Raw genomic sequence first — 24722 nt, 5'->3', positions numbered from 1 at the left:
TGAGCCTAGGAATCTCTCTCTATATATTTTTTAATGTTTATTTAATTTTGAGAGAGAGACAGAGCATGAGCAGGGGAGGGGCAGAGAGAGAGGGAGACACAGAATCTGAAATAGGCTCCAGGCTCTGAGTTGTCAGCACGGATCCCGATGTGGGGCTTAAACCCACAAACCATGAGATCATGACCTGATTTGAAGTCTGGCGCTTAACTGACTGAGCCACCCAGGTGCCCCAGAATCTCTGTATTTTTTAAATCTCCCCATGGTTTTGGTATCTACAAATGCAGAAACCACTGAAGTAGTATGTGTGAAAGCCTGTAGTGAACTCTTGTGGGCAACAGGCATAGGAGATAATGTGAGAATTATTTCTCCTGCAGTGACCCCTCCATTGACTTGGATCAGTAGAGAAGTAAGACTGGAGAGTGTCTCCTGCTCTTTCCCCAAGGAATCCTTCACTCGTCTTAGCAGTTTGATAGTCATTAAAATTAACAATTGTTCGCCAACATCTATTTGCCATTCTGGGATAGCACAGCCAAGAACTTGAGATTTTGTCTGTGTTTTGAAATGTCCATTGTCAGACTGTGAGTACATTATTACAGTTTTTCAGGATAATAAGTGGTCTTTAATTGCTAATTTAGAGATGATTGGTTGGTTCATATCTCCATAAAGAGGTGATAGCCCGAAGCTGTAATTAGGATAATTCTCCTTAAACATCACAATCCAGGCTGAGATGCTGGGGCTCCTTCAGAGACCTCAGGCGTGCCTTGTCAGAGCCCTCCAGTAATTTCTGCTGTGGGCTTCTCGTGCCTCAAATATAGACAGTTTGGCATAAAATGAGTGAAGTTCCCCTCTTTCTAAAGGCCTTTGGGTAAGTCTCCATGGGTTTGTTTGGCTTCCAGGAGTCAGAACACCAGAACTTTGAAAGTAAGCCATGTGCCTACCAAGGTTATTAAATAATGGAGCTCAGGTCTTCTCAATACAAATTAGAAATTCAATGATAACCTTTTTCTTCCTAGGAGAAGGCATTTTTCAGAATCACCTCAATGATGGGGAAGTATTCCACCAATCCCTGGAAAATGGAAGTCAGATTCTTGAAGTCTTTTTTTTTGATAGCCTTTGAGCCTTACCATATTGTGACGGCTTTTCAGCAAAGAAAGCAGCTCTTGTACTGGCTGCTGTCAGTCGTTTGACAGCTGCTCTCTCACTCAGCCCAGGGCACACTTGATTCTCTCTGAAGGACTGGGGAGAGAAGTCCGGCGTGAACTGATAGCAATAATTAGAAACTGCTAATGACACGACCCACAGAGGCCGGGAACAAAGGGGTTTTTTTCCTCAGTTCCACAGGGTATACAAGTAGGGTTTTATTGGTACCCCTACACTTGGACCTACCCAGACCTGCCAGCCAAAGCCCAGTGAACCACCTAGTGCCTCTTCCCCATTCTCCTTTCGATCAGCTCACCCCAAACTGCCCATCGCTGCACAGTTTGGGCTAAGTGATATTCCAGAGCCTTTGAACCCCTAAGCATTGAAGTATTAGGATTGGCACACGTTCTTAGTTCTGGTTATTTGGTTACGTTATTGATACACTGTTAGCATCATTGTCTGAACTTCTTAAAGCCTTTGAGTGACTGGCGGAAAAAATCAATGTGCGCCCAAAGTTGATTCTAACGTGGACACAGTTTACACCACTTTTGGTGCTTCTGCTGTGGAGGTTCTTTTTGGAATTATCTCTCCATGTCTAAGCACCAGAAGGTTTGGGTTAATATGAAGTAATCAACTTTCTGGTCTACCTCGGATAAAGAACTCAAGCCCTCTGAACCTCCATTTCCTCATTCAATGAGGTTAGTGGCCCTCGGCCTTGGGACTCTTGTCACCCACTGCCTTTTCTTTGTTTGAGTTTTTGTTTGGGTTATTAGATGGTGGTGGTGGTGGTGGTTTATTCTTTTTGATCAGGGATGGAGATGAAAACAAAAAAACCTGCTCTCTGCATCACTACTGTTTCCTGCAAGAAAGGTCATGTTAACATCCCCCTCAAAAAAAGTAGGAAGGCTATAATTAAAATCTCAGAGTAAAGGAAAGTTCTTTAAACTAAAGAAATCTGGAATCCAAAAATTCTGCCCCTTTGATCTTAACTGTGTCACTGTCCTCAGATTGGTAAGTTTGCCACGGTAGCCTGAAGCCCCTGTGTTCCCAGCTGCCCTCCAGCTCCAGCATCCTGATGTGTTTGTAGTTAGGCCACATTTCGTATGAAGTCTTCCAGCACATTGCTGGACACTTAGAAGATGCCCAGTCAGTCTCTACAGAGAGAAGGAATCCACGACTCAGTCCTCATTTGACCAACAGGGTCCCCATAGTGCATTGGAGACTTAGACAGCAGCTCTATCCTTGGCAAGGAAGCCTAGACAAATCCACCCTGGGGTTTGTGCTGAGGCTTTGATGGCAATTATATTCCCGAACTGTGCGGCCACATCACACATAGGCTGTAGTGATACGCCCCCTAGTCTCTGCCCAGACTTCAGACTGTCTGTCATTGCCTACCCCAGACCCCACGTTTTCCCCATGATTTCAAGGTTCTTCATCAGACAGACCAGCTTCATCCCCATGCTCTCAACAGCCCCTCTTCTGTTCACTATACTCCCTCTACCTGTATTCGTTTCTCTTTCCTCTACGTCCTTACCTGGAATACCATTCTGCAGTCAGTGGCGACAGTATCGATGATGATGGTGGCAGACATGGGTTGCCTTTCTCATCGTCATAGTGCTCATTGACATCATCATCATCTTCTTCATTATCCTGGTCATCATCTCTTCCTTCATCTCACTTGATGTGCCCTACAACAGCCTGGCGCTAGGAAGTCTCCACTGAAGGACCTGAGACTCAGAGTATAAGCGACCAGCTTGAGGCCCCCTCACAAGCCCTGGAACCAGGGCTTCTGAACCAGTATGCCCCCAACCCTTCAAGGGACAGAGTCACTGTCCCACTTGTTCCACCTCTTCCCCCCACAGTGATGTCTGCCATTTGTCAATTCCTGTTGCTTTCAGTCAGATGAGCAGCAAGTTGTTCCTAATGGTTCCAATTCCTGGTCTTCCCCAACCTAGATCAGAAGTGAGAGTTCGAGGGTGTACACTCTGTGGGCTACACCAGTCCTAGGGAAGCCATTCAGGACGTAGATTCTGCCTCCTCTCCTGAGTCATCTTCTGTCATTCTGTGCTTCCCTAGAAGTGTCTGTCTCATGCCCACTGCCATATGCTTGAACTCTAACCCTGCTTCTTGGAACATCTTCCCCACCTTTTGTGTGTGGCAGACTCCTACCCTGTTAACAGTTGGCAGAAATGTCCTTCCTCTGGAGTGCCCTCCCTCTCCTCTCAGACAAGGCTTGGGACCTCCTTGCCTGTGTACCCCAAGTGCCATCTTGGCACTTCTGTTAAAGCCCTTATTGCCAAAGCTGAGGGATGCTGTTGACTCTAAGCCAAAGAAATTCTGTGGGCGTCTCCATTTTCAAAGTTCTGATTCTAATAAAATACAGTCCACCCTTCAACTGTCCTCTCCTGACATGTGGGTGCTTATTTCTCTCCTCTGTAGCTGGATGAAGGCACTCCTCCAGAACCAAAGGGAACATTTGTCGACTATCAGACGACTGTGGTTAAATACTCCAAAGCCATTGCGGTAACAGCTCAGGAAATGGTAAGAGGAAAAGAGCTGCCCCACCCACCGTTGGTTGCCCTGTTGTCCTCCACTACCACCACTGAGTCATCAAATCAGGGTCTGTGTTGGAGAGAGATGACTCCGTGTTTCTCGTTCCTTATGGGCCCCAGCTCTGTGCTTTATCTGTGATCTCTCCGGCTGCCTATGGTCTAGACGCCCCAGTCTGCGGGAGCTCTGATTTCATGGAAAAGCTGCAAGAGGGAATTACAGATGATTGAGACTTGGGCATGAGGACAGGGGAGCAAAGGAAGGAGAGAAAATGAGAAGGAAGTTGGAGGTAAGGGGAAAGAAAGAAATCCTATCCTCCTCGCCAAGGACTGGACGTGTTTTATCAAGTTACAGTATAAGAGAAGACACATGGGGGTAGTGCAGATTGTCTAATGGAATCAAGCTACAGTATGTGGACAATAAGATATGCTAGTCTGTCAGGCACAATGAAACAGCATGGGTCTGTAAAATCAATTTCCCAGACAACAGAAGGCATGTAACCTTTGGAGGTAATTTTCAATTTTTCTTTTTTCTTAGAATGTATTGCCATCAGAATTGTATTAGATGCATCTTTAGATAAAAATGGCATTGAGAGACAGTGAATGCTATCTTGGTATGCTAAAAAATAATACAAAAGATGACAAATGGTGTCCTCAAAAATACATAGTACGTAGTAAGAAAGCTCCTCTTAACCTCTGAAGGCTCAGAGGTCACAGAATAAAATTTTGGAAGACGCCTCTCTGCTGCTGCCACATGAGCCTGAGTTGAGAGAGGGGGTGGCTTCCCAGCTCGAGGGACTGAGTCTGGGCCTGGCTCCTGCCCCACCAGACCCAGCACCTCTGGATGGTTTTGTCATGTAGTCTTACGTCCACTAGAGGTTGAGCTTGGACCACAAAGGCTTCCCCGGCTGCTGCTACTCCTTCTTAGAAACACTGTGATTGTGCCAAGCTCATTGGTACTTAAAAGGATTTGGGATGGGAGGGGGAACAGGAGCAGTGCCTGTCTCGGCGACTAAAAGAGCTGGAGTCAGGCCCATGCTGGTTCTGCTCAGGGCGCTCCAGGGCGGGGCACAGGTCGCATCGGGCGGCCCTCCTGTGCCAAGTTCTCTGAGCAGAGAGCACAGCGCAGCAAGAGATGAAGGTATTTTGAGTGGCCTCGTGGTGTTTTCTGGAACCTCTCGCAGGTTAGGTTCTCAGCAGGCCCATCCTGATCCTTGATGTGCATGCTCTTGAGGAGCCCCGCCTGGGATGGCATGTCTGCTCCTAGGCTGGCTGGCCTGGACCCTGAGTTGGCAAGGGTCCGCTTCGTCATGCCAGGTTGCCCGGGATCCAGGGCTCACACAAAGCACCCTCCCTCTCGCAGGGTGTTTAGCGTGTGTGTTCCTTGGGAGCCCACACCTATGCCAGAAAGCCTGTGATGTTTCCTGGTACACCTGCGTTAGATGGCTACATGTTCCCATCCAGCCTCCGTGAACATGGAGCCATTTAAAACATTTTTTAAAGCCCTTTGAAGCCAAGGTCTTCTAATGCCACCAAGAGAGAGGAGAGGGTAGGGCAGGAGCAAAGCCTCTTAAGAGAATGAGGATATCTTCCCGGGTGGCAGTTAAAACTGCTGTTGTGACAACCAACAGGCATTTTGTTGGAGGAAAAGGAAAAGCTAGAAACCACTGTGTTAGCCTTGTAGGGTACACTTAAGTAAGTTTTTCTATGAAGCAGGAGGAAAATACTGAATATCCCGATAATGAAAAGGCAGAGCTCGACCGTTTAAGCTACACTATACTCTTTTTTAAGTTTATTTATTTTTGAGAGACAGCACAAGTGGGGGAGGGGCAGAGAGCGAGAGAATCCCAAGCAGACTCTGCCCAGTGCGGGGCTTGAACTCACAAAAACCAAGAGACGTGACCTGAGCCGAAACCAAGAGTCAGACGCTTAACTGGCTGAGCCACCCAGGTGCTCTAGAGTGTACTCTTAACTAAATTTATGGCTGAAACCTTATTCTTTGGCACAAATTTACTACAAAGCTATATTCTCTTTGAATATCGTCCTCCCAGACATCCGGCTCGCCCATCCCTCCTCAGTCATGATTTCCTTAACAGCCCTGTCCTCATGCCCTCTTGCCCGTATGGGACCTGCTTCTGGGTTCCCAGAGACCAGGTCAGCTCTCTGCAGAAGCACGTGACCAGGGATGTGCACTGCATGGGGCCCGTGCCCCCCGTGTTTCCCTGGGGAACTCTCCTGCCGACCTGCAGGGCCGGCCGGGCCAGGGGCTGCCACGCTCACCTCCCGGAGTGGACGCCCGTGAGGGCCTGGCCTCCACGCTGCACAGCCGGGGCCTAGCATGTCGCCCACTGGCCTGGCCAGGGCCTGCTGGCCTGAGAGGGGCCCTGGCCTGTTGTGCACGTCGCAGCATGGGCTTCGCTTGAATTGCCCTCTCCGGTGCCCAGCCCCCCACGCAAGTTAAGAGCTTAAAAGTGAACGAACCCCTTTGGCTTCCAGTGATATTAACACGTGGTTCTCATGCTTTTCTCTGTATGTGTATGTGTGTTTGTGTCTTGCTTGTTTTCTTTTTCCAGATGACTAAGTCGGTTACTAACCCGGAGGAGTTGGGAGGACTGGCTTCACAAATGACCAGTGACTATGGGCACCTGGCTCTCCAGGGCCAGATGGCAGCAGCCACGGCGGAACCAGAGGAGGTCTGCCATCATAAGCCCCTGTTTTAAGAAGCACATGCACACTGGTACCCACGCCCGGGGGATGCTCTATAGCGTAGCTCCACCCTAGAAGATTCCAGCCTGATAGCCGAAACCAGGCTTAGTTTGCACTACTCTCCTGCCGGCCCTCCAGGTCCAGATCCAGTAGCCCCGGGCTGTGCTCAGAGCTCACTGTCCTTTCTGATGCCAACAGGCTGAGAGCTGGGTCCATCTGGGGATGCGGGTTCTCAGACAGACGGCCTCTGCTGAGAGTGTTCGGCCAGCTCACCTCCCTTCCAGCCCATCACCTGGCTCCCAGGGCAGAACACATGCTGCCATCATCCCCGTGCTTAGCACATCCCCTGCAATTATTTTCCTGTTTCTAAAGGCTCACAGAGATGTTGGAAGAACCAAGTATGGGAGTTAACTGCCTCTGATTAAGGGCTGGGTAGCCTGCTTTTGTGTAACAAAGTCTTGTCCAAATATGGTTGGTGGCTTTCTAAGATCTACCCCCCATTATCTCCTTTGGACCCCTCTGTATTACCTACCTGCCTTCCCTAAACGCACTTTCCTTAGTGGCCAAACACAGACTTTGCCTTAGAATGCCTGCACCTGTAAGATTCTGAATTTGGTGAGAGGTTGGTCCCAAGGGCCACTTTTTAAGAACCTGCTTTCATCTCTGATACCCCAAGTAATCGGGTGGTCCTCTGGGAAACAAACAAGCCGGTGGGGGCTTCACATGCCTGAATGCTGCACCCATACCAGTGTTAGCACACAGAGGGTGCCCCTCCCCGAGCGACCGCCCGGCTCCTTAGAGACTGAAAGCTCAGTCGGGAATAAAGAATAGTGGAGTCGATTATAGGGACACTGGGAAGATGAAGGTAACTACATACTGTGGGAGTTAGCATAGCCATTTATGAAGCACAGATCCTGTATATGATATTCCTAAATGAAGCGTGCTGTCAGGATGGAAGGCTGTGACTGATCTACCTTTCTCTTTGTGGTGACAGCCCGTGTCCCCAGGTTACTTGGTGTCATTTCTTCTAGGAGTCCCTTCTAAGTATGTCTTTACAAAGACTCCCAGAGATAATACAGGAATGACCCAAAACAAAATCACTTGCTAACATATGTTGTAACAACGCATGTAAATAGGAATATCATATGTATGTACTTGCATACATATATATCTAGCATGGGATGATGTAAGTTTCTAACAGTGCCTGCATTTTGAGATTTTAGTATGGTTGAGTATTAAGGCTGCAGCATGAATAATTCTGTTTGTAATGAGTCTGTTAAGTTACTACCAAGAAAGAAAAATCATCAGACCTCCCCACCTTGACCCCAGTCAGGATTCTGTTGATTCTTTACACAGTCTTGTTATTTTTTTTAATTCTTTTTTAATGTTTATTTTTTGAGAGACAGCACAGGCAAGGGAGAATCAGAGAGAGGGGGAGACCCAGAATCTGAAGCCAGCTCCAGGCTCTGAGCTGTCAGCACAGAGCCCGACACAGGGCTGAAGCCCACGAACAGTGAGATCATGACCTGAAGTCGATGCTTAACCGACTGAGCCACACAGGTGGCCCCTGCCCAATCTTTTTTTTTTTTTTTTTTTAAATAGGCTCCCTGTGTTAGTAAGATCATCTGGACTCCTATAACTCGTTTGATTTTACTCGTGCTTTTGAATTTCCTGAATAAATGTAAGGGAACTTGGGTTACAGAAAGGAACAGTTTGGACAGAAGGAAGCAATGTTAGGCTTTGTAGGACTGAAACACTAGCAGGCTGTGGGGAAGGTTCGGATCTCTGTTTGCAGAAATCTTTAAAGACGGAATCTACATTTGTCTGGTTGGTTCAGATGTTGACCTGCCTGAGTTACTGAGTGAAGAGCCCATGATCTGTGGAGACCTTTCCACATCTGAGTTCTTCGCAGCTACCCGGCCCATGTGTGAAACAAGCAGGTTTTCTTACTGCAACCCAGAGCATGAAGCAAAATACAAAATAATGCCAGAGCAGCTGGGAAAGAAAAGGTATCGTTAAAAGCACAACACAGAATGACTTTAGTTCCTGGCCCTGCGTTTGTAGCAGCTGACGTTTTCATTAACGTTCTCCCTTTTCACCATTGCATCTTGAGTTATATTTTACATTCCAGACACAAGAGCAGTGTGACCTGAAGCAAAAGGGGGCAGAGAGAATATAAAATTACCAGTGGCTTGCTCAGGAAAATTCTTTGTGTGCATTTGCCAGACAGATATTTAGGGGAAAACTGAGAAGGTTGGGAGATCCCTAAAGCAATGTAGTTTTGTTTTTTTTTTTCCAAGACTGTGGAATTAGTTTTATATCCAAGAGGGCCCCACATCACAGCATGTGAAAGTATTTATACCCAGGGCAAATGCGAAGCCAGTCCCCCGGCCGCAGTCCTGTAGGCTGTGCCGAGTCAGCGCTTTGGGCTTTCCCGGAATGTGACCGTTCGCGGACAGGTCCCAATTCTGCCCTCTGAACATCCAGCAGGAGCTTTATCTGCTGCCGCCGTGAAAACTACTTTCTTCAGAAAAACTAAAACCCTCAGGCAACTTCACGATCTGAGATCACTGCTCTCCTTAAAAAAGGAAATGTAGATCCTGTGAGCCCCAAGTCCTGAATATAAATGCCGGGGGAAGGCTCTAGTGACTACAGCTTTGTCTCTGGAGAAAACTCTGCTGGGACCATCTGTAATACTGCCTGTCTCCAAAGCCGGCGGGAACGTTCGTCAAGAGCCTGTGGCAAGAACCACAGCCTTTTCCCAAAAAATGAGACGAGTGTCTGCTCTAGAATTCTCTAAAACTTTCCACTCCAGGACACGGTTTCTATAGGTGGGAAGTGATTCTTTGCTTCTGTTGTACACTTTTGATTTCTCCTTTTAAGGAGAAATTTGTAAAGCCTGTCATGATAGCCATTTGTTGCCTCTTCAGTGTTCCCAAGCTCTCCCAGGCAGTTATGTGGCCTGATTTCAGATGTGATGGTTTTGGAAGCCTGAGAAAAATCTGTACGTTTTGTTTAGTTTTATGTAGTAAAGAAGATGATCAGTATTTCTGAGACCCTCCTCCACTTGAAATTTGATCCAAAATTTCATAAAGGCCAGACTTCCAATTTCCCCCAAGGCATAAAACCAGGAGACGATGCCCATTTTATTTGGGCAAGAAGGGAATTGAAGGCTTTTCTTGCCGTTCGAGTAATGCTTTGACTAAAGTTGCCAACTTAAAACCCCAGGTTGGATGTCTCTGAGCAATATTCCTTGATAACACACCCTGGTGATAAGGCGGATCACCCTGGGGACTGGTCCTGTTTGCTGAGAATTGCAGTGTTGCCTTGACAAGTTAGCGTTTTTAAATCCCTTATCTTTTTGAATACAGTCTTCAAAACACATTCCCTTTCTCGGATGTTCCTCCAGCAGTAGAGGATGTTCTGGGACACTGCAGTAGAGTATGTTGCTTCTGTCATCCCCTTTTACGTAAACGCCTGCTCTGACCGTCCCACGTGGAAAAGAATACGATGAGAGGCGTTCATCAGGTCCATACCACACGTCACACCCATGACAGCTGCGGCCTCATTTACCGTCACAACTGCACAGTCCTTTGTTCTTCCCCATTTCACAGGTTAGCTGACGTTCAGGGAGCTCACATTGTCCAAGACCACATAGCTACAGGAGTTAGTGTGGAAGCCACTTGAAATAACTTTTTGGAATAAGTGAAGTTTCAAGTAAGTACATAATGCATGGAAATGCCGGGATTCAAACCCAGGACATCACAGCCTTTGCTCTTTGCCCCTCACCGAGCTTCCTCTTATCACAACAGTGAACATTCACGTGGCACTTTCTACTTGGAGATGTTTTCACACACATATCTTTGACTTGGTGGCGTGTCAGCCCCGGGAAGTAGGGCAGCTTCTGTCCCATTTCACAGGTGAGGGACCAGAGGCCTGGGAGGTTAGCTGGCTTGCCCAGGGAGTTGATGTCCATGAGAGGGCCGGCCAGAAGCAGGGTCCATGGGCCTTTCTGCTGCCCATGCTGCCCTCATGGGCCAAGGGCCAGGAGTGGGGCTGGCATCCTGGGACGCCTCCCTTTCTTGTAGCGTTCAGCCCTCGGCCTGTGGACGTGCGCAAACCCTATTTCAGCATGTCCTTTGTGACCCTCCGTCCTCCTGCATGCTGTCCACATAGGGCCGTGCGGCCAAGTACATAGGAGGATTGCATGGCAACCAAGAAGGCAGTCATGTGACCTGGCACAGACGTGATACCCAGACTGAGGGCTGGATTGGCCAGGAACCCCACGGGCTTGTACACCTGTGGCCTTATTTTAGGTGCATCCTTTTGCTTTCTGGTGCTGGTCTTCATCGGGGCTTCCTAACTGGAATCTCATCGCTAATGATCAGTGTTCCAGCTCCACAGTCGTCTTTACAGGATCCTTTGCTACGTGCACGATGTCCCCTCCAAGGAAGAGGCTGAGCGTCGGGACGTTGGGATGCTTTTCATAGCATGGCCTCTTGCAGGGGTGCAGAGGGAGCATGCGAGTGTCCTGCCCGCCCATAGGTTTCAGGCTCGACACAGTGCGGGAGCAGGTCCCTTCTCCCTCATACCCCGAGGGTGATTTGAGAGTGATTTAAGAGACCTCTGCTGGTCCTGGTGCCCACCACTGTGCAGACCGGAAGCTCAGGCGTGGTTCCAAGGAGAGAGTAGGAGCAGAGCACGGAGAATGTTCTCTCTGGGCCTGGTCCTTCCTAGCACCGAGGTCACCCACCTCACTCTTAAGAGCTCTGACCCCGGGAGGCGCTTTGAAAGTCCTGCATGTTTGACTCAAGGCTCACTTTTTAAACATAACTCAGCTATTTTTAAAACTATTGGGAAAATCCGTGTGTATTTTTGAACATACTCTGGGCCAAATGGTAACCCATTGGGGGCCACCAGCGCCTTACCGTGGGCTGCTGGGTGGCTTGTGCAGATGTCAGGCTGAGGCAAGTCTCTGCCTGCTATGGTTTAGGGGAATACGGGGAAAATCGCTCCTGTTTGCCTTATGCACAAAACAGGATTTTCTCAACACTGCAGCCAAATCAAAATACAGAAATGAGTTGGTGGCCAAGGCTATCTATATCTGGCCTTCAGAGTCTGACATTTAAACTTTGGCTCATTTAGCCTTATTGTTGACTTTTTATTGAGTCAGAGATAGAAGTTTTGACTCCTATAGGAAAGGTATAGTTAATAACAGATGATATCAATTTTACATGTTGACTTTCCATGAGAGGTTTGGGTGGGGGGTAGGGGGCAGAGGGTGGCTCTGATCACTTCTCTTCACAGTCTGCACAGTCTCTTCATCTGTCATTGAGGTCTGACTAGTGAAGTCGTTTTTATTTTGAAATCATATGTTTCTTCCTCCATTTGTGCTTTCCAGCAGCACCTGTCATTTAGAGCTCTGTAGGCATCCTTGACACAGAGCTCTTGCCTATGGATTAGTGCTGAGCCTCAAGTGTTTCTGGTTAAAGTACACGGATCTGAAAAAGCCTCGAGAGCCAGGCTGAGTTTTCAGCTTTCATGGGGCATCTTCCTACTTCAGCTGGGCTTCATGTTTAAACCAACAGCAAACAGCTACATTTCAGGGGTATTTCTGCTGAGTGGGTTGAATCGGACTGGAGATGGTCCAAAAGAAACCCGGCCTGCCTGATCGTGAAGCTTTCGCAGCATCCCCAAAAGAGCCGAAGTACCACTTTCTGGATCAGGACAATTTTCTATTAAATGGATTTAAACATGCTTTCAGCCTTAAAAGGTTAAGGGAATTACCTATCTTCCCAAAAGCATTATGTGTTTCAATAACAGAGTTAACATTTGCAGCCCCCCTTGACTGCCCAAAGCCCCCCTTCCTAATAGGACGATGCTGGAAGATAGCACCCAGGTGGTCCAGATCTCCCAGCTTTTACTCGAGACACCAGAGGTCTTAGTAGCTATTCTTGGTAGAATAGCTGGAAGGGGAAGCCACGGCTTGTTGCTATCGTGGAGTCTTGGAAATAATGCTTGTTCACGAGAGCTTACGGTTTTTTGTTTTTAGTTGCTTACTTCGGCTGGAGGGCAGATTATTTATGGCAGCTGTATTGATCAGACCCAAATGAAAATTGATGTGAAATCGCCAGAGGAATGCACACTTTGGGTGGTGGAATTTATTACCCTATAAAGAGACAGCTGGCAGCTTATCCATAGTGGAGCTCGTTTGGGTTCTTTTAGGCCAAGTACCTTTTATAATCACATGACCCAGAGGTCACTAAAAGAATGCGTGCCTGCTGAGCCTTTAGCTCTGAAAATATACCTTTTTAAGGAAACCTCAACCACCTTGCCTGATAGGCAGCCTGGGCCCAGTGTGGATATAGCTGAGGAAGGGGGTGTTCTGATTGGAAACATCCCGATGTTGCAAGAATCTGCAAGCTTTATGCTTCTTATTAAAGCTGTATATTTTGAACTTCTAATTATTTTTTAGGACTGTTGTGTGGAATAAATGAAAGCAAATGCAATACCTGCTTAGAAGAGGCCCTGACACACAGTAGGGGCTCAATAAGTGCTTGAATGGCTAATAATTACCCCCACAGAGTTCATCTAATGAACATCCATATCAGGTGGCTCAGATATAAGTTGGCAGTTCACTGGAAAAGGTAACAAATATCAGAAAGCCATTAAGCTAGCAGGATGAGGTGTAGGCCTGCTTCCTGGGGACCGTGGGCATTTTACAGTCTCTAAAAGGGGAAGTAAAATCAATGAAATTCCATACTCCACCAAGCACAGACTCCTAACGGCAATGGAATTTTCCTAGCCAGGCTCCCATAGGATGTAGGAGAAATTTTCCACGTAGGGGAGACCTCGATGGCAGAATCCCTCATGCTTCTCTTTCCCCACCCCTGGCTTGCCTCCGCAGATCGGCTTCCAGATTCGCACACGTGTGCAGGACCTGGGCCACGGCTGCATCTTCCTGGTGCAGAAGGCGGGGGCCCTCCAGGTGTGCCCCACGGACAGCTACACCAAGAGGGAGCTCATCGAGTGTGCCCGTGCAGTCACAGAGAAGGTAAGGAGCAGCCCTCAGGTCAGACACGGCCACGGTCACCCACACCCGCCCTCGATGGCCCACTGTGACCAGTGACATAAGCGGGATGCTATGCCAAAAAGGATCCTGTCAGGTCTGGTCTTCCCCCTCATGCAGGGATTCCCCAGGGATGGGGCACATAAGGGGGCCAGGGTAATCCATAGCCCTGAGAAATTCCGAACATGGGACGTACTGTCCCATGAAAGTCAGGGCCCCAGCAGTGCACCTCCTTGATGGGTTTTCTTGTAGGTAGACTGGACAGACCACATCACAGTCACGTGAGTACCAGGAGCCTCCTCTTGACACTCGTCCCCTGGGCTTCCTTCTCAGGGAGGCTCCCAGGTGCTGGGGACTCAGTAAGAAGGGCCTGAAGCTCTCTTCGGGTTACCTCCTTCCTCCCAGAAGAGACCGAGGTGTGCAAGGGTTGAGCACCGCACCCAAAGTCGCACTGCACCTTGGTTGAAAGAGCAGGATCCTGCATGATCTTTTTAGAGTCTAGCAGCGGCTGTTTGTGGAGAGAACCCCATGGTGTAGCGAGTGGGGCTCCAGGGTCTCAGCTAAGTTATCTCACCTTTCTGAGCCTCTGTACCCTCACCTGCAGAATGAGCACAGAGAAATACATTTCCTGGCCCATAGGGTTGTGAAAATGAAATGCGGTGATGAGCGTGAAGGTGCTTGCTTGGCATCGCGCCAGACACACAACCCAACGTGTCACAGATACTTGCTGTCCTCTGTAAGCTGCCTTCCGGCACCCTCCTCCCACGAAATTTACCCTGCTCGACAAAGCCGGTTCTCTGCATCCCTTCGTTCCCGTGGCTCCTTGATGGCCCCAAAGTACACTCCTCTTCTGCTTTGCTCATTTCTTAAGAGTCCTTTTTCAGGACAGCTGTTTTGCAGGCCGAAGCATCTGTACTTTGCTGGCTTCTCCCTCTCCTTCTCTTGGGTCCCCAGGACACAGAGCTCTGCACTGTTGAGCAGCCTGGCCACAGGACCCAAGGGCCGGGTGGGGGACCCCTCACCTGGCAGCTGCCGGTACAGATGCTTTTCTGTACAGGGCTGCCAGCCGAAGCCAAGCAACGCCTGGCCGTCTCCTGCAGCCCACAGGACTACCCAGGCCTCCTCGGACTCCACAGGATGAGGAAATAAATCTCTCAGCCGGAGGAAGGCATTCTCCCTCCTTTCAAAGCCCTGCCTTGTTGTCGAAGTTACTCTGGCCGGGTTCCCTTGTTGAAGACCTTGGAACTGGCACATGAAGGCCGAGAGGCAGAGGTCCAAGCAACATGATCTTCCTGAGCTGTTCTCTGTCTTACTGCTTCTCCCAGCAGAGGGTCCCTGCCACCTCCTGCCCGGAGGAGGCTCAGAGTCAGAGGATCAGCTGTTCAGACTAAACCAGCCTTTTTGGTGCTTTCTTGCTATGTACTCTGGCCCCCCATCTCCACCTGGTGTGTCTTTCTCATATGTCCTGGTTGTGTCTGTAACTTCCCACCAGCCGCAAGAGGCGTCACTTGCTCATCTTCATGTCCTTGTCCCCTAGGAACTAGTAGCTGCTCAATAAACTCACACAGCTTTTGTAGCAGGTGGGACACTGTTTCCAGACTCTTTAAATCTGGCTGAGAACGTCCCTCTCGTTCTCATGATCACTCGTCTTGGCCTTTGTCACCTGTCCTCAGAGAGTTCTTTCTGGAAACTAGATGCTTGATTCTCAGGCCATCTCTCTTCCTGGTGGGTCATAGTGGCATTTAACTCCAGGAAGGAGAATCAGGCAAAAGAGGAAGAGAAGCTTTTCCTTGTGGGCGAGTCTTGGGATGTGGCCGGTGCTCAGGAAGTGGGCCCTCTGCCCCGCATGCTGGGTTGTGTCCAACACCTCTCCTAAGATGTGAGCAGTGCAGAAGGAAGAGAGCATACGAGCTCTGTGCCTCTCAGTGTTGCTATAACTCCTCTGTCCCGGCCATTGTATTTTTAGAAAATGCATTCACGAAACTTTGCAGACTCTTCTATGAGCCAACCATAGTCAAGGGTGGTGCATGTGTGGGCACAGAGAGATTAATACGACAGCTCCAGACTGTCTCTCAACTCAGAGCCTCCGGTCACTGGACGCGTGCTGTTTTAACCTGTGCTGAATGAGCTGCCCCGAGGCCAGGGACAGCATGCTCGTGTCTCTGGACGAGGACAGCTGAGACTTTGAGCTGGCTTCTGCAGGATGAGCAAGTTAGTGGCTGGAGAATGGGGAGGGGAGGCACAGGAGGCAGGGGGCAGACCCACTGCATGAGAGGCGGGGGAAGTGAGGAGCTGGCCGACGTGGCAAGAATGTGGCAGGAAGCCACAGAAGTGGAACTGGTCTGGTCGTGGGAGGAACTCAGCTTCCCTTGACAGCAGGGGAGAATTGTACGCAAGGGCGTGGGGTTAGCTTTGTGTTATAGGAAAGCGTGTCTAGGAATAGCGAGGGTTTTCTAGAAGGGGTGATGGGTGGCAGGTGGCAGTGAAGGGTTTCTGACTTGAAAGGCACTGGAGGGAACACAGCCAACTTGCTGGACTCTCAGGTCACTGGAATTATTATTTAGTGACAGGTGATAGCTCAAGGGAGTGTTGGGGTGGAGAGGTGACGCACGCAGGTCTGCTCTGGGCTCTAGCCTCAGTGGAGTCGACCATGAAGAATTTCTCATCGATAGGCAGCCAGAGGAAGGAATACTGAGTGTTAGCAGAAGGCTGTTCTACAGAACACCTTATCAGAGCAGGGCACAAATGATCACACCTTTCACAGGAGCCTAAACTTCTTTCTGGTTCCACAAACGTAATCCTATTAAAAGTATCTCCCTGCTGATCACCTAGTATGTGATCATGTGTCATGCTAGACAGTTTACATACGTCCTCCCTCCTTATTCCTCCCAACAAGCCTTATAGGCAAGAAATAATATCCCCATTTTACAGATGAGGAAACCAAGGTCAAACAGCTTGCCCAAAGTTGTTTAGCCAGCCGGGGTACCTGGGTGGCTCCGTCAGTTGAGCGTCCAACTTTGGATCAGGTCATGATCTCAAGGTCTGTGAGTTCAAGCCCCACGTTGGGCTCTGTGCTGACAGCTCAGAGCCTGGAGCCTGCTTCGGATTCTGTGTCTCCCTCTCTCTCTCTGCCCCTCCCCCACTCATGCTCTGTCTCTGTCTCTCTCTCTCTCTCTCTGTCAAAAATAAAGAAACATTTAAAAAAAAAAAGTTGTGGGGCACCTGGGTGGCTCAGTCGGTTAAGCGTCCGACTTCAGCTCAGGTCATGATCTCACGGTCCGTGAGTTCGAGCCCCGCGTCGGGCTCTGTGCTGACAGCTCAGAGCCTGGAGCCTGTTTCGGATTCTGTGTCTCCCTCTCTCTCTGACCCTCCCCCGTTCATGCTCTGTCTCTCTCTGTCTCAAAAATAAACATTAAAAAAAAAAAAAAGTTGTTTAGCCAGTGAATGATATTCACTGGTATTCAGCCTGTGATGTTGACACCAAAACTGTGTTGTTAACCCATCAGCTGCATTGAGTCCCAGAGAGGAAATTAAGTGTTTTTGTATTGTACTTTTCTCCCCCTGGTTTTGAGATGCAATTGACAAAGGCACTAAGTTTAGGCTGTACCGGATGATGATTTATCTGTCTTGTGTATTATAAAATGATTACCACAAGAAGTTTAGTTACAGTACACCATCTCATGTAGATAAGAAATGTATATATATATTTCCTGGTGGTAAGATCTCTTAAGATTTACTCTTAACCCTGCTGTATAAGATGGATGAACCCTACATCCCTAGGACTTATTTTGTAACTGGAAGTTTATGCCTTTTAACCACCTTTGTTCAAAACACAACTTCATTCCCACCAGGAATCTGATCCCTTTTTCTGTGAGGTTGGTTGGTTGGGTTTTGTTTTGTTTTAATTTTTATTCAATGCGTGCAAACAAACAAAAAACTTCACCCATTTCTCCTAACTCCCATCCCCTGCCTCTGGCAACTACCAATCTGTTCTCTGTCTCTGCGAGCTTGCCTTTTTTTTTTTAATGTTTTTTTTATTTTTGAGAGAGAGGGAGGGAGGGAGGGAGGGGCAAAGTGAGAGAGAGGGAGACACAAAATCTGAAACAGGCTCCAGGCTCTGAGCTGTCAGCAGAGAGTCCAACACGGGGCTTGAACCAACAGACCGGACCGTGAGATCATGCCCTGAGCGAAAGTCAGACATTTAACCAAATGAGCCACCCAGGCACCCCTTGGCTTTTTAAATTCTATTTTAGGTTCCACATATGAGAGATCAAATGGCATTTCTTTCTCAGACTTATTTCACTTAGACCTTCGAGCTCTATCCATGTTGTCGCAAATGGCAAGATTTTATTCTTTTTCTGGCTGAATAACATCCCACTGGATGATAGGTCCCATATTTTCTTTATCCATTTGTCCGTCAGTGGATATTTAGGTTGTTTCCAATGCTTGGCTACTGTAAATAATGCTGCAGTGAACCTGGAGGTACATATCTTTTTGAGTTAGAATTTTTGTTTTCTTCAGATACATACCCAGAAGTGAAATTGCTGGATTATGTGATAGTTCTATTTGTAATATTTTGAGGAAACTCCCTGCTGTTTGCCCTAGTGGCTACACCAATTTACATTCCCACCAGTACTGCAAGAGGGCCCCCTTTTCTCAACATTCTCACCAACACTTGTTCTTTCTTGTCTTTTTGATAATAGCCATGCCAGCAGGTGCGAGATGGTATCTCATAGTGAGTGGTTTTGATTTTCCTGATAGGTAATGACTTTGAGCATCTTGTCATGTACCTGTGGCCCATCTGTTTGTCTTCTTTGGGAAAATGTCCATTCAGATCTTTAGCTCATTTTTATTATTAGATTGTTCTTCTGCTATTGAGTTGTATGTTTTATTTACATATCTTAGGTATTAAACCCTTATCACATATGTGATTTGCAAATGCTTTATTCAGTAGGCTGCTTTTTATTTTGCTGATGGTTTCTTTGCTGTGCAGAAGCTTTTTAGTTTTCTGTAGTCTCACTTGTTCATTTTTGCTTTTGTTGTTTCATTTTTGATGTCAGATTCTAAAGTTCATCACCAGGACTTATGTCAAGAAGCTTACTGCCTATGTTTTCTTTAGGCGTTTCATGGTTTTCTTTCTTACATTCAAGTATTTAATCCTTTTTAATTTTTGTGTATGCTGTATGACAGTGGTCCAATTTAAATTTTTTGCATGTAGCTGTCCAACTTTCCCAACATCATTTATTCAAGAGACTGTTTGTTCTCCATTGTATGTTCTTGGCTCCTTTGTCGTAAATTAATTGACTGTATGCTTGGGTTTATTCTTTGACTGCCTGTTCCTTTGATCCATGTGTCTGTTTTTATGCCAGTACCATAATGTTTTGACTACTGTAACTTTGAAGTATAGTTTTAAATCAGGGAGTATGATACTTCCAACTTTGTTCTTCTTTCTCAAGATTGCTTTGTCCATTCAGGGTCATTTGTGGCTCTGTAGAAATTTTAGGATTGTTTGTTGTATTTCTGTGAAAAATGCCATTGGAATTTGAATAGGGATTGTGTTGAATCTGTAGATAGCTTTGACTAGTATGGACATTTTAACATTGATTATTCCAATCTGTGAACATGGAGAATCTTTCCATTTATTTGTGCCTTCTTCAACTTCTTTCTTTAATGTCTTCTTCAACTTCTTTCTTTAACGTCTTGTAGTTTTTCTGTATACAGGTGTCTGACCTCCTTGGTTAAATGTATTCCTAGGTCTTGTATTCTTTTCAATGCGGTTGTATAAATGGGATTGTTTTCTTAATTTCTCTCTGATGGTTCCGTATTAGGGAAATATAACAGATTTTTCTGTATTGTTTTTGTATCCTGCAACTTTACTGAATTCATTGATGACTTCTGACAGTTTTAGATGGAGTCTTGAGGGTTTTCTTTATACAATATGTCATCTGCACATAGTGACGGTTTGACTTTTTCCTTTCCAGTTTGGATTCCTTTTATTTCTCTTAATTGCCTGATTGCTTTGGCTAGGGCTTCCAATATTCCATTGAATAAAAATGGCAAGTGTGGGGATCTTTATCTTGTTCCTAATCTTAGAAGAGAAGCTCTGAGCTTTTCACTATTGAGAATGATGTTAGCTGTGGGATTATCATGTGAGCTTTATTATGTTCAGGTACATACCCTCTATACCTACTTTGTTGAGAGTTTTTATTATCAAGGGGTGTTGAATTTTGTCCGATGCTTTTTTTATATCTATTGAGATGATCAAAAGGTTTTCATCCTTTGTTGGGGTACCACATGGACCGATTTGTGGATGTTGAATCATCCTTGCCTCCCTGGAGTAAATCCCACTTGATCATGGTGTATGATCCTTTTAACGTTTTGAATTCAGTTCACTATATTTTGTTGAGGAGTTTTGCATCTATGTTCATCAGGCATATTGGCCTGCAATTTTCTTTTCTTGTGGCATCCTTGTCTGGCTTTGGTATCAGGGTAATTTTGGCTTTATAAAACGAGTTTGGAAGAATTCCCTCCTTTTCTGTTTTTTGAGTTGTTTTTTTTTTTTTTTTTCAGTGATGTTTGAGTCTGAAAATCTTTGGGTTACATCTTTTTTATTTCCCTGTTCCCCCTGGCATTCTCTCTGTACCTACAGGTGTCCTTGGTGTTGTCAGCTCTCCAGGCTGGGAACAAGGGGACCCAGGCATGTATCACCGCTGCCACTGCCGTGTCTGGGATTATCGCCGACCTGGACACCACCATCATGTTTGCGACTGCAGGGACCCTGAATGCAGAGAACAACGAGACCTTTGCAGACCACAGGTATGGGAGGGGAGGTCGTCCCGGGGGCTTCTGGATCTGGAGAGGTTCAGGCTGGCCTGATGGATGTTAGAGACTGCTCAGAAGCCAGAAATGCGGTTATCCATGTTGATTTCAATAAGGTGCTCAAGGGGAGAAAGTGAACCACATAATCAAAACAAGCCCTTCCTGCCAACTGTAAACGTGTAGCCATGTTCCAGCTTTGTGCCTTTCACAGCCTGAACCCAGCCTGCTCTGGCAGAGGACAGCTTTTTGATCTTCTACTTGCCAAGCTGAAAAGATGTGCCTCTCATTTGCTCCCACCCCCCATGGGAGTGGCCAGGACAGCCACATTTAGCTCTTACATAAATGGGGAGTGGGGCTCTGAGCCTCCTGTCTCTCCCAGACTGGCTCTTTAGGCCCTGCTCCTGGAGGCTGGTGCGGGGGTCTCCACTTGCTCTTAGAGAACCACCCCCCTCCCCAGTAGCCTTGCCACACGTCTGTCACCTTTCTTCCTCTCTCTTCAGTCCCAGGGCTGGGCTAGGGAGGAGATTGCCAATGCTGTCACCCATTCCAGGACCCAGCTGACCTCTCACTGAGCTACAGGGTTGGGGGCCAAACTGGCGGGCCTGAGTCTTTCGTGGAAGTTTACTATTAATCGACTAGGTGGATACTAGGCTGACTTTGCTCTCCTCTCCCAATTTTCCTACACAGAAAATGAGTACCCCTGATAAGGGAGGGGAAACACATCACCTCTCTTTTCCAAAGCCCTGTAACAAAAAGCCCCGTATGAAGGGTTTCTTTGCTTCCTAATTGCTGGTAGCCAAACTTTGCCCTTTGTCTGTCCCCGTCTCCTCTGCCCTCCCCCCTTTCTCAGGGAGAACATTCTGAAGACAGCCAAGGCCTTGGTGGAGGACACGAAACTGCTGGTGTCAGGGGCTGCGTCCACCCCGGACAAGCTGGCCCAGGCAGCCCAGTCGTCGGCAGCCACCATCACCCAGCTCGCTGAAGTGGTCAAGCTGGGGGCCGCCAGCCTCGGCTCTAATGACCCTGAGACGCAGGTATGGGTGGGCCTCGGGGGGCGGGTCAGTCACCCTCATGTTCCCATAAACACTGCGCCGCAGACCGCGGAAGAGGCCCAGGGTGAAATAGGAACTTCTGCAGTAACCAGTAGGTGCGCGAGTATGTCTGTTGCTTTGGGGTCTGCTAGGAGGCATTTATCCTGGCAGGACGGTGGCACAGACTGTGATGGCAGCCACGAGGGTAGAGATGACTGGTGAGGGATTGAGCACAGTGACCCCTTGGGTATATGGGAGAGGGAAAGGGCGGGATGAGTGAGTGGATGGTGGCTCCCTGGAGAGACAGCCGGCATGGACGGGGAGACAAAGGCGGGTTCGGCGTGGGACCGTGCTAGACACACGTGCAGGTGGAACTAGAGAGGGGGCATAAGCCTGCAGAGTTAAGGGCATGTGGATTCAGGGGTGTTGCCATACAGACAATGACTACAGCCATAGGAGAGGAAGAGCATGGGGCGAGAGAAAAAGGGGGGTTCAAGGCAGAGCTGAGGAAGCCACCATTTAAGACCGTGGTAAGGAGAAAGGGATGCCCAGAGAGATTGAGGAGCAGCAGCTGCTGCTAGGAGGAAAGCCAGGGGTCCTGATGCTAAGAGCGGGCGTGTTTCATTCCACCGGAGGCACGGCTGAGTTGTCGAGAAGGTGAGGGTCTGAGAGCTGGCCCCTGGCCCTCGTGCCACGGAGGGCCATTTGTGTGGAGTGGCCCGGTGAGGGAAAGGAAGGAAGCCAGCATGTATGGACACCCCTTGAGAAGTCTGGCTCTGGAGGGACGGGGAGGGACGAGCTCTGGGCTGGGAAGGGCTCTCTGCTCCTGCAACCACGCTTTGATTTAGCGCCCCTTCGTCCTCAGCCTGGTGGTCCAGGTGAGGGACAGCACCCACAGTTCGCTAACCTCGGAGAGCCAAGTACCCACCACCGCTCCAGCGCAAGGTGGATACTCAGCAAATGTCTCCTTAGCTGTTACGGAACCAGTAGGCAACCAGGGCCACCAGTAATGGACTCTACCCGTTCCCAAGGGCAGAACCGAAAACCCCTCTGCTCCATCCCAGCACCATCAGATGGCAAACACCTCCGTGTTCACTGCTTAAACCACTCTCAGTTAGCTCGTCTATTTGGTCCACGTGGACAAAACTGGATTGGAAGCCGCCTACCATCCAGTGCCCCTGTTGACGACAGCTACTGTTGTGGTTAACACAAGGCCGTCAGCTTTGCTCGCATGTGACCATGACCCTTCCCTGCCCGACATCCTCCAGTGGAGCAGAGCTCCATGAGGAAACGTTCCACGTGTGGCCATTTCGCTCCTCCTGCTGGATTTCTCTCTGATAACATCTGAGCTCCGATTGGCTGCCCCTTGGAATTTGAAGCATTCACAGAAATGCCTACCTGTGGTATTGTTCTTACCCAGTGGAGGAAGGAAAAGCTTGAAAACGCTCAGTGAGGTTGGAATCCACACTCTCCGAGCCTGGCTCAGCCTTAGGAAGAGTGAACAGGCTGGGGAGCATTTAAGTCTTTGAACACACGGAAATGTATCGAATTATTTAGCCTTCACTCCCAAATGGTCTAGTAGATGTCCTAGAGCCCCAACTGCTAATGAGATCTCTAGTGGAAAATATCCTTTCAGAAAAATGTGCCTACTCACCAGTCAGATGCCCAGTGACCAGGGATGGGACGGTGCATGCTGGGTGTTAACAGCAAACTTTGCTCGCTGTCCCTTGTTCTTCCCTGGCTGCCCCTCCCCGCTGTGGTGACCAGAATCAGTGTGAGTGAGGTCCACACCCGTCAGCCCTTCCTCGGGAGCTGATCCCCTTCTGCCCCTTGGTTTCAGAGGTTGCCAGAGGCTCCATGTACCCTGAGGGTAAGAAGGCACGGGATGGAGCCTGAAAGGTGGGAGGGGAAGAGGCACAGTGTCACTGTGCTCCCCAGCCATCTGGGACACTAGAGTTTCTGATGTGTTCTCATGTATGTTACGCAGCCACCCTCACAGCCGTGCAGTGAGATACAGTGGCACTGCCAATGCCATTTGTACGTGAGGAGCCAAAGCCCTAGAGCATAATCCAAGTGTGAAGGTTAAGACCATAACCCTTGGGATCATGCTGACTAGAGTCTGAATCCCAGCCCTGCCGCTCCCAGGCCCTGAGACAGTGTGGACAGGAGCACCGTAGCTCCCACTTGAAACAGCAGGGGTGAGGATTAAGTGAGGGCATGGGTAGCGCACATGGCTCAGCGCTTGGAACACTGCCCTCAAGTAAAGGGAAGTTGGTGCGATTACAGCAGCAGGAGCTAAGAAGACTCGTGTTATGCATTCAGTGTCATGTCTTTCCTAAGTATGGCTGGTGCTTCAGACCCCAGGTCCAACACACACACTGTAAAGGTGGCCTGTGTTCTCTGTTGAGTCACGAGAGGGAAGATACCACATGCTGTCCGGTGTAATTAGGGTGCACACCTATCCATGCAGTCACTCCATGAGTATTTACTGAGTGCCTGCTACAGGCCAGGCCCCGTTCCGAGCGCAAAACACAACACACACAAGTCCAGGCTGGCCCGCCTGGAGCTCACATACAAGTGGGGGGAGAAGACAACAATTCCACGTACTGATACATGCTGTAAATAAGGACGCGCTGATGGAATTTCAGGTGGGGGGTGGGGGATGGGGAGTGGTCAGGAAAGGTCTCGAAGGGCCCGACGTGTGAGCTGAGACGTGAGTAATGAGGAGAGCAAGAGCAGAGGCCCTGAAGGAGGAACGAGGGGGATCTGTCCTGGGGAAGATAGACCCGTATGCCCGTAGCATGTTGAGTGAGTCACAGAATCCTACGAACCAAAGCTGGGGACGCAGGCAGGATGCCACGGACGCCTTGGAGGCCAGGGTATGAGGCTTGCGTTTTGTTCTCCACGTTTGGGGTTACCAGTTCAGGGTCCGGGTGAGTAGCGTTGCCTCTCAGGCGTCTGCTTAGCTGGTCGCCTCCTTTCCTAGGCAACTTGTCGTCACAACCGCCGGCTGGGAGGTGTCCGAACGTGCTGGGTGTGTGTGGGGTCTGTCTTCCGGCTCAGCGTCAGCCTCCCTCGGGGATCCTGCGTCAGCATTTTCTGGGGTGGCTCCTGGGGAGTCTGCCTTGCTGTAGGCTGTGGAGCTGCCGAGATAGAGACTAGCCTCCCGGATGCCCGCACCCGGCCCTCGGGCCGTGTGCTCTTGGTCTTGCCCACAGGGGACCGCTGGGGCTGCTCACCTGGGCTGTCTGCTTTCTTTCAGGTGGTGTTGATCAATGCCATCAAAGACGTGGCCAAGGCCCTTTCAGATCTGATAGGTGCTACCAAGGGGGCCGCCAGCAAGCCTGCCGATGACCCCTCCATGTACCAGCTCAAGGGGGCCGCCAAGGTAGAGCGGGGTGCCAAGCA

At 48.8% G+C, this 24722-nt stretch overlaps 1 protein-coding gene across 4 annotated transcripts in view; it reads left to right on the top strand.

Annotated features, from left to right (window-relative positions):
• The window catches only part of TLN2 (talin 2), a 439345-nt gene that overhangs the window by 373313 nt on the left and 41310 nt on the right, over positions 1-24722 (top strand). For all 4 annotated transcript variants that reach the window (XM_030318033.1, XM_030318034.1, XM_030318031.1 and 1 more), the window contains 6 exons: positions 3580-3681; positions 6263-6382; positions 13303-13449; positions 20114-20280; positions 21134-21317; positions 24577-24702. In XM_030318033.1, coding sequence (XP_030173893.1) covers positions 3580-3681; positions 6263-6382; positions 13303-13449; positions 20114-20280; positions 21134-21317; positions 24577-24702 — 846 coding nt within the window. The remainder of the gene's footprint in view (positions 1-3579; positions 3682-6262; positions 6383-13302; positions 13450-20113; positions 20281-21133; positions 21318-24576; positions 24703-24722) is intronic.

This window comes from Lynx canadensis, chromosome B3 (assembly GCF_007474595.2).
Source record: "Lynx canadensis isolate LIC74 chromosome B3, mLynCan4.pri.v2, whole genome shotgun sequence".
NCBI classification, from domain to species: Eukaryota; Metazoa; Chordata; class Mammalia; order Carnivora; family Felidae; genus Lynx; species Lynx canadensis.
Note: the sequence above shows the minus strand (reverse complement) of the source record. Positions and strands in the feature narration are given on the sequence as shown.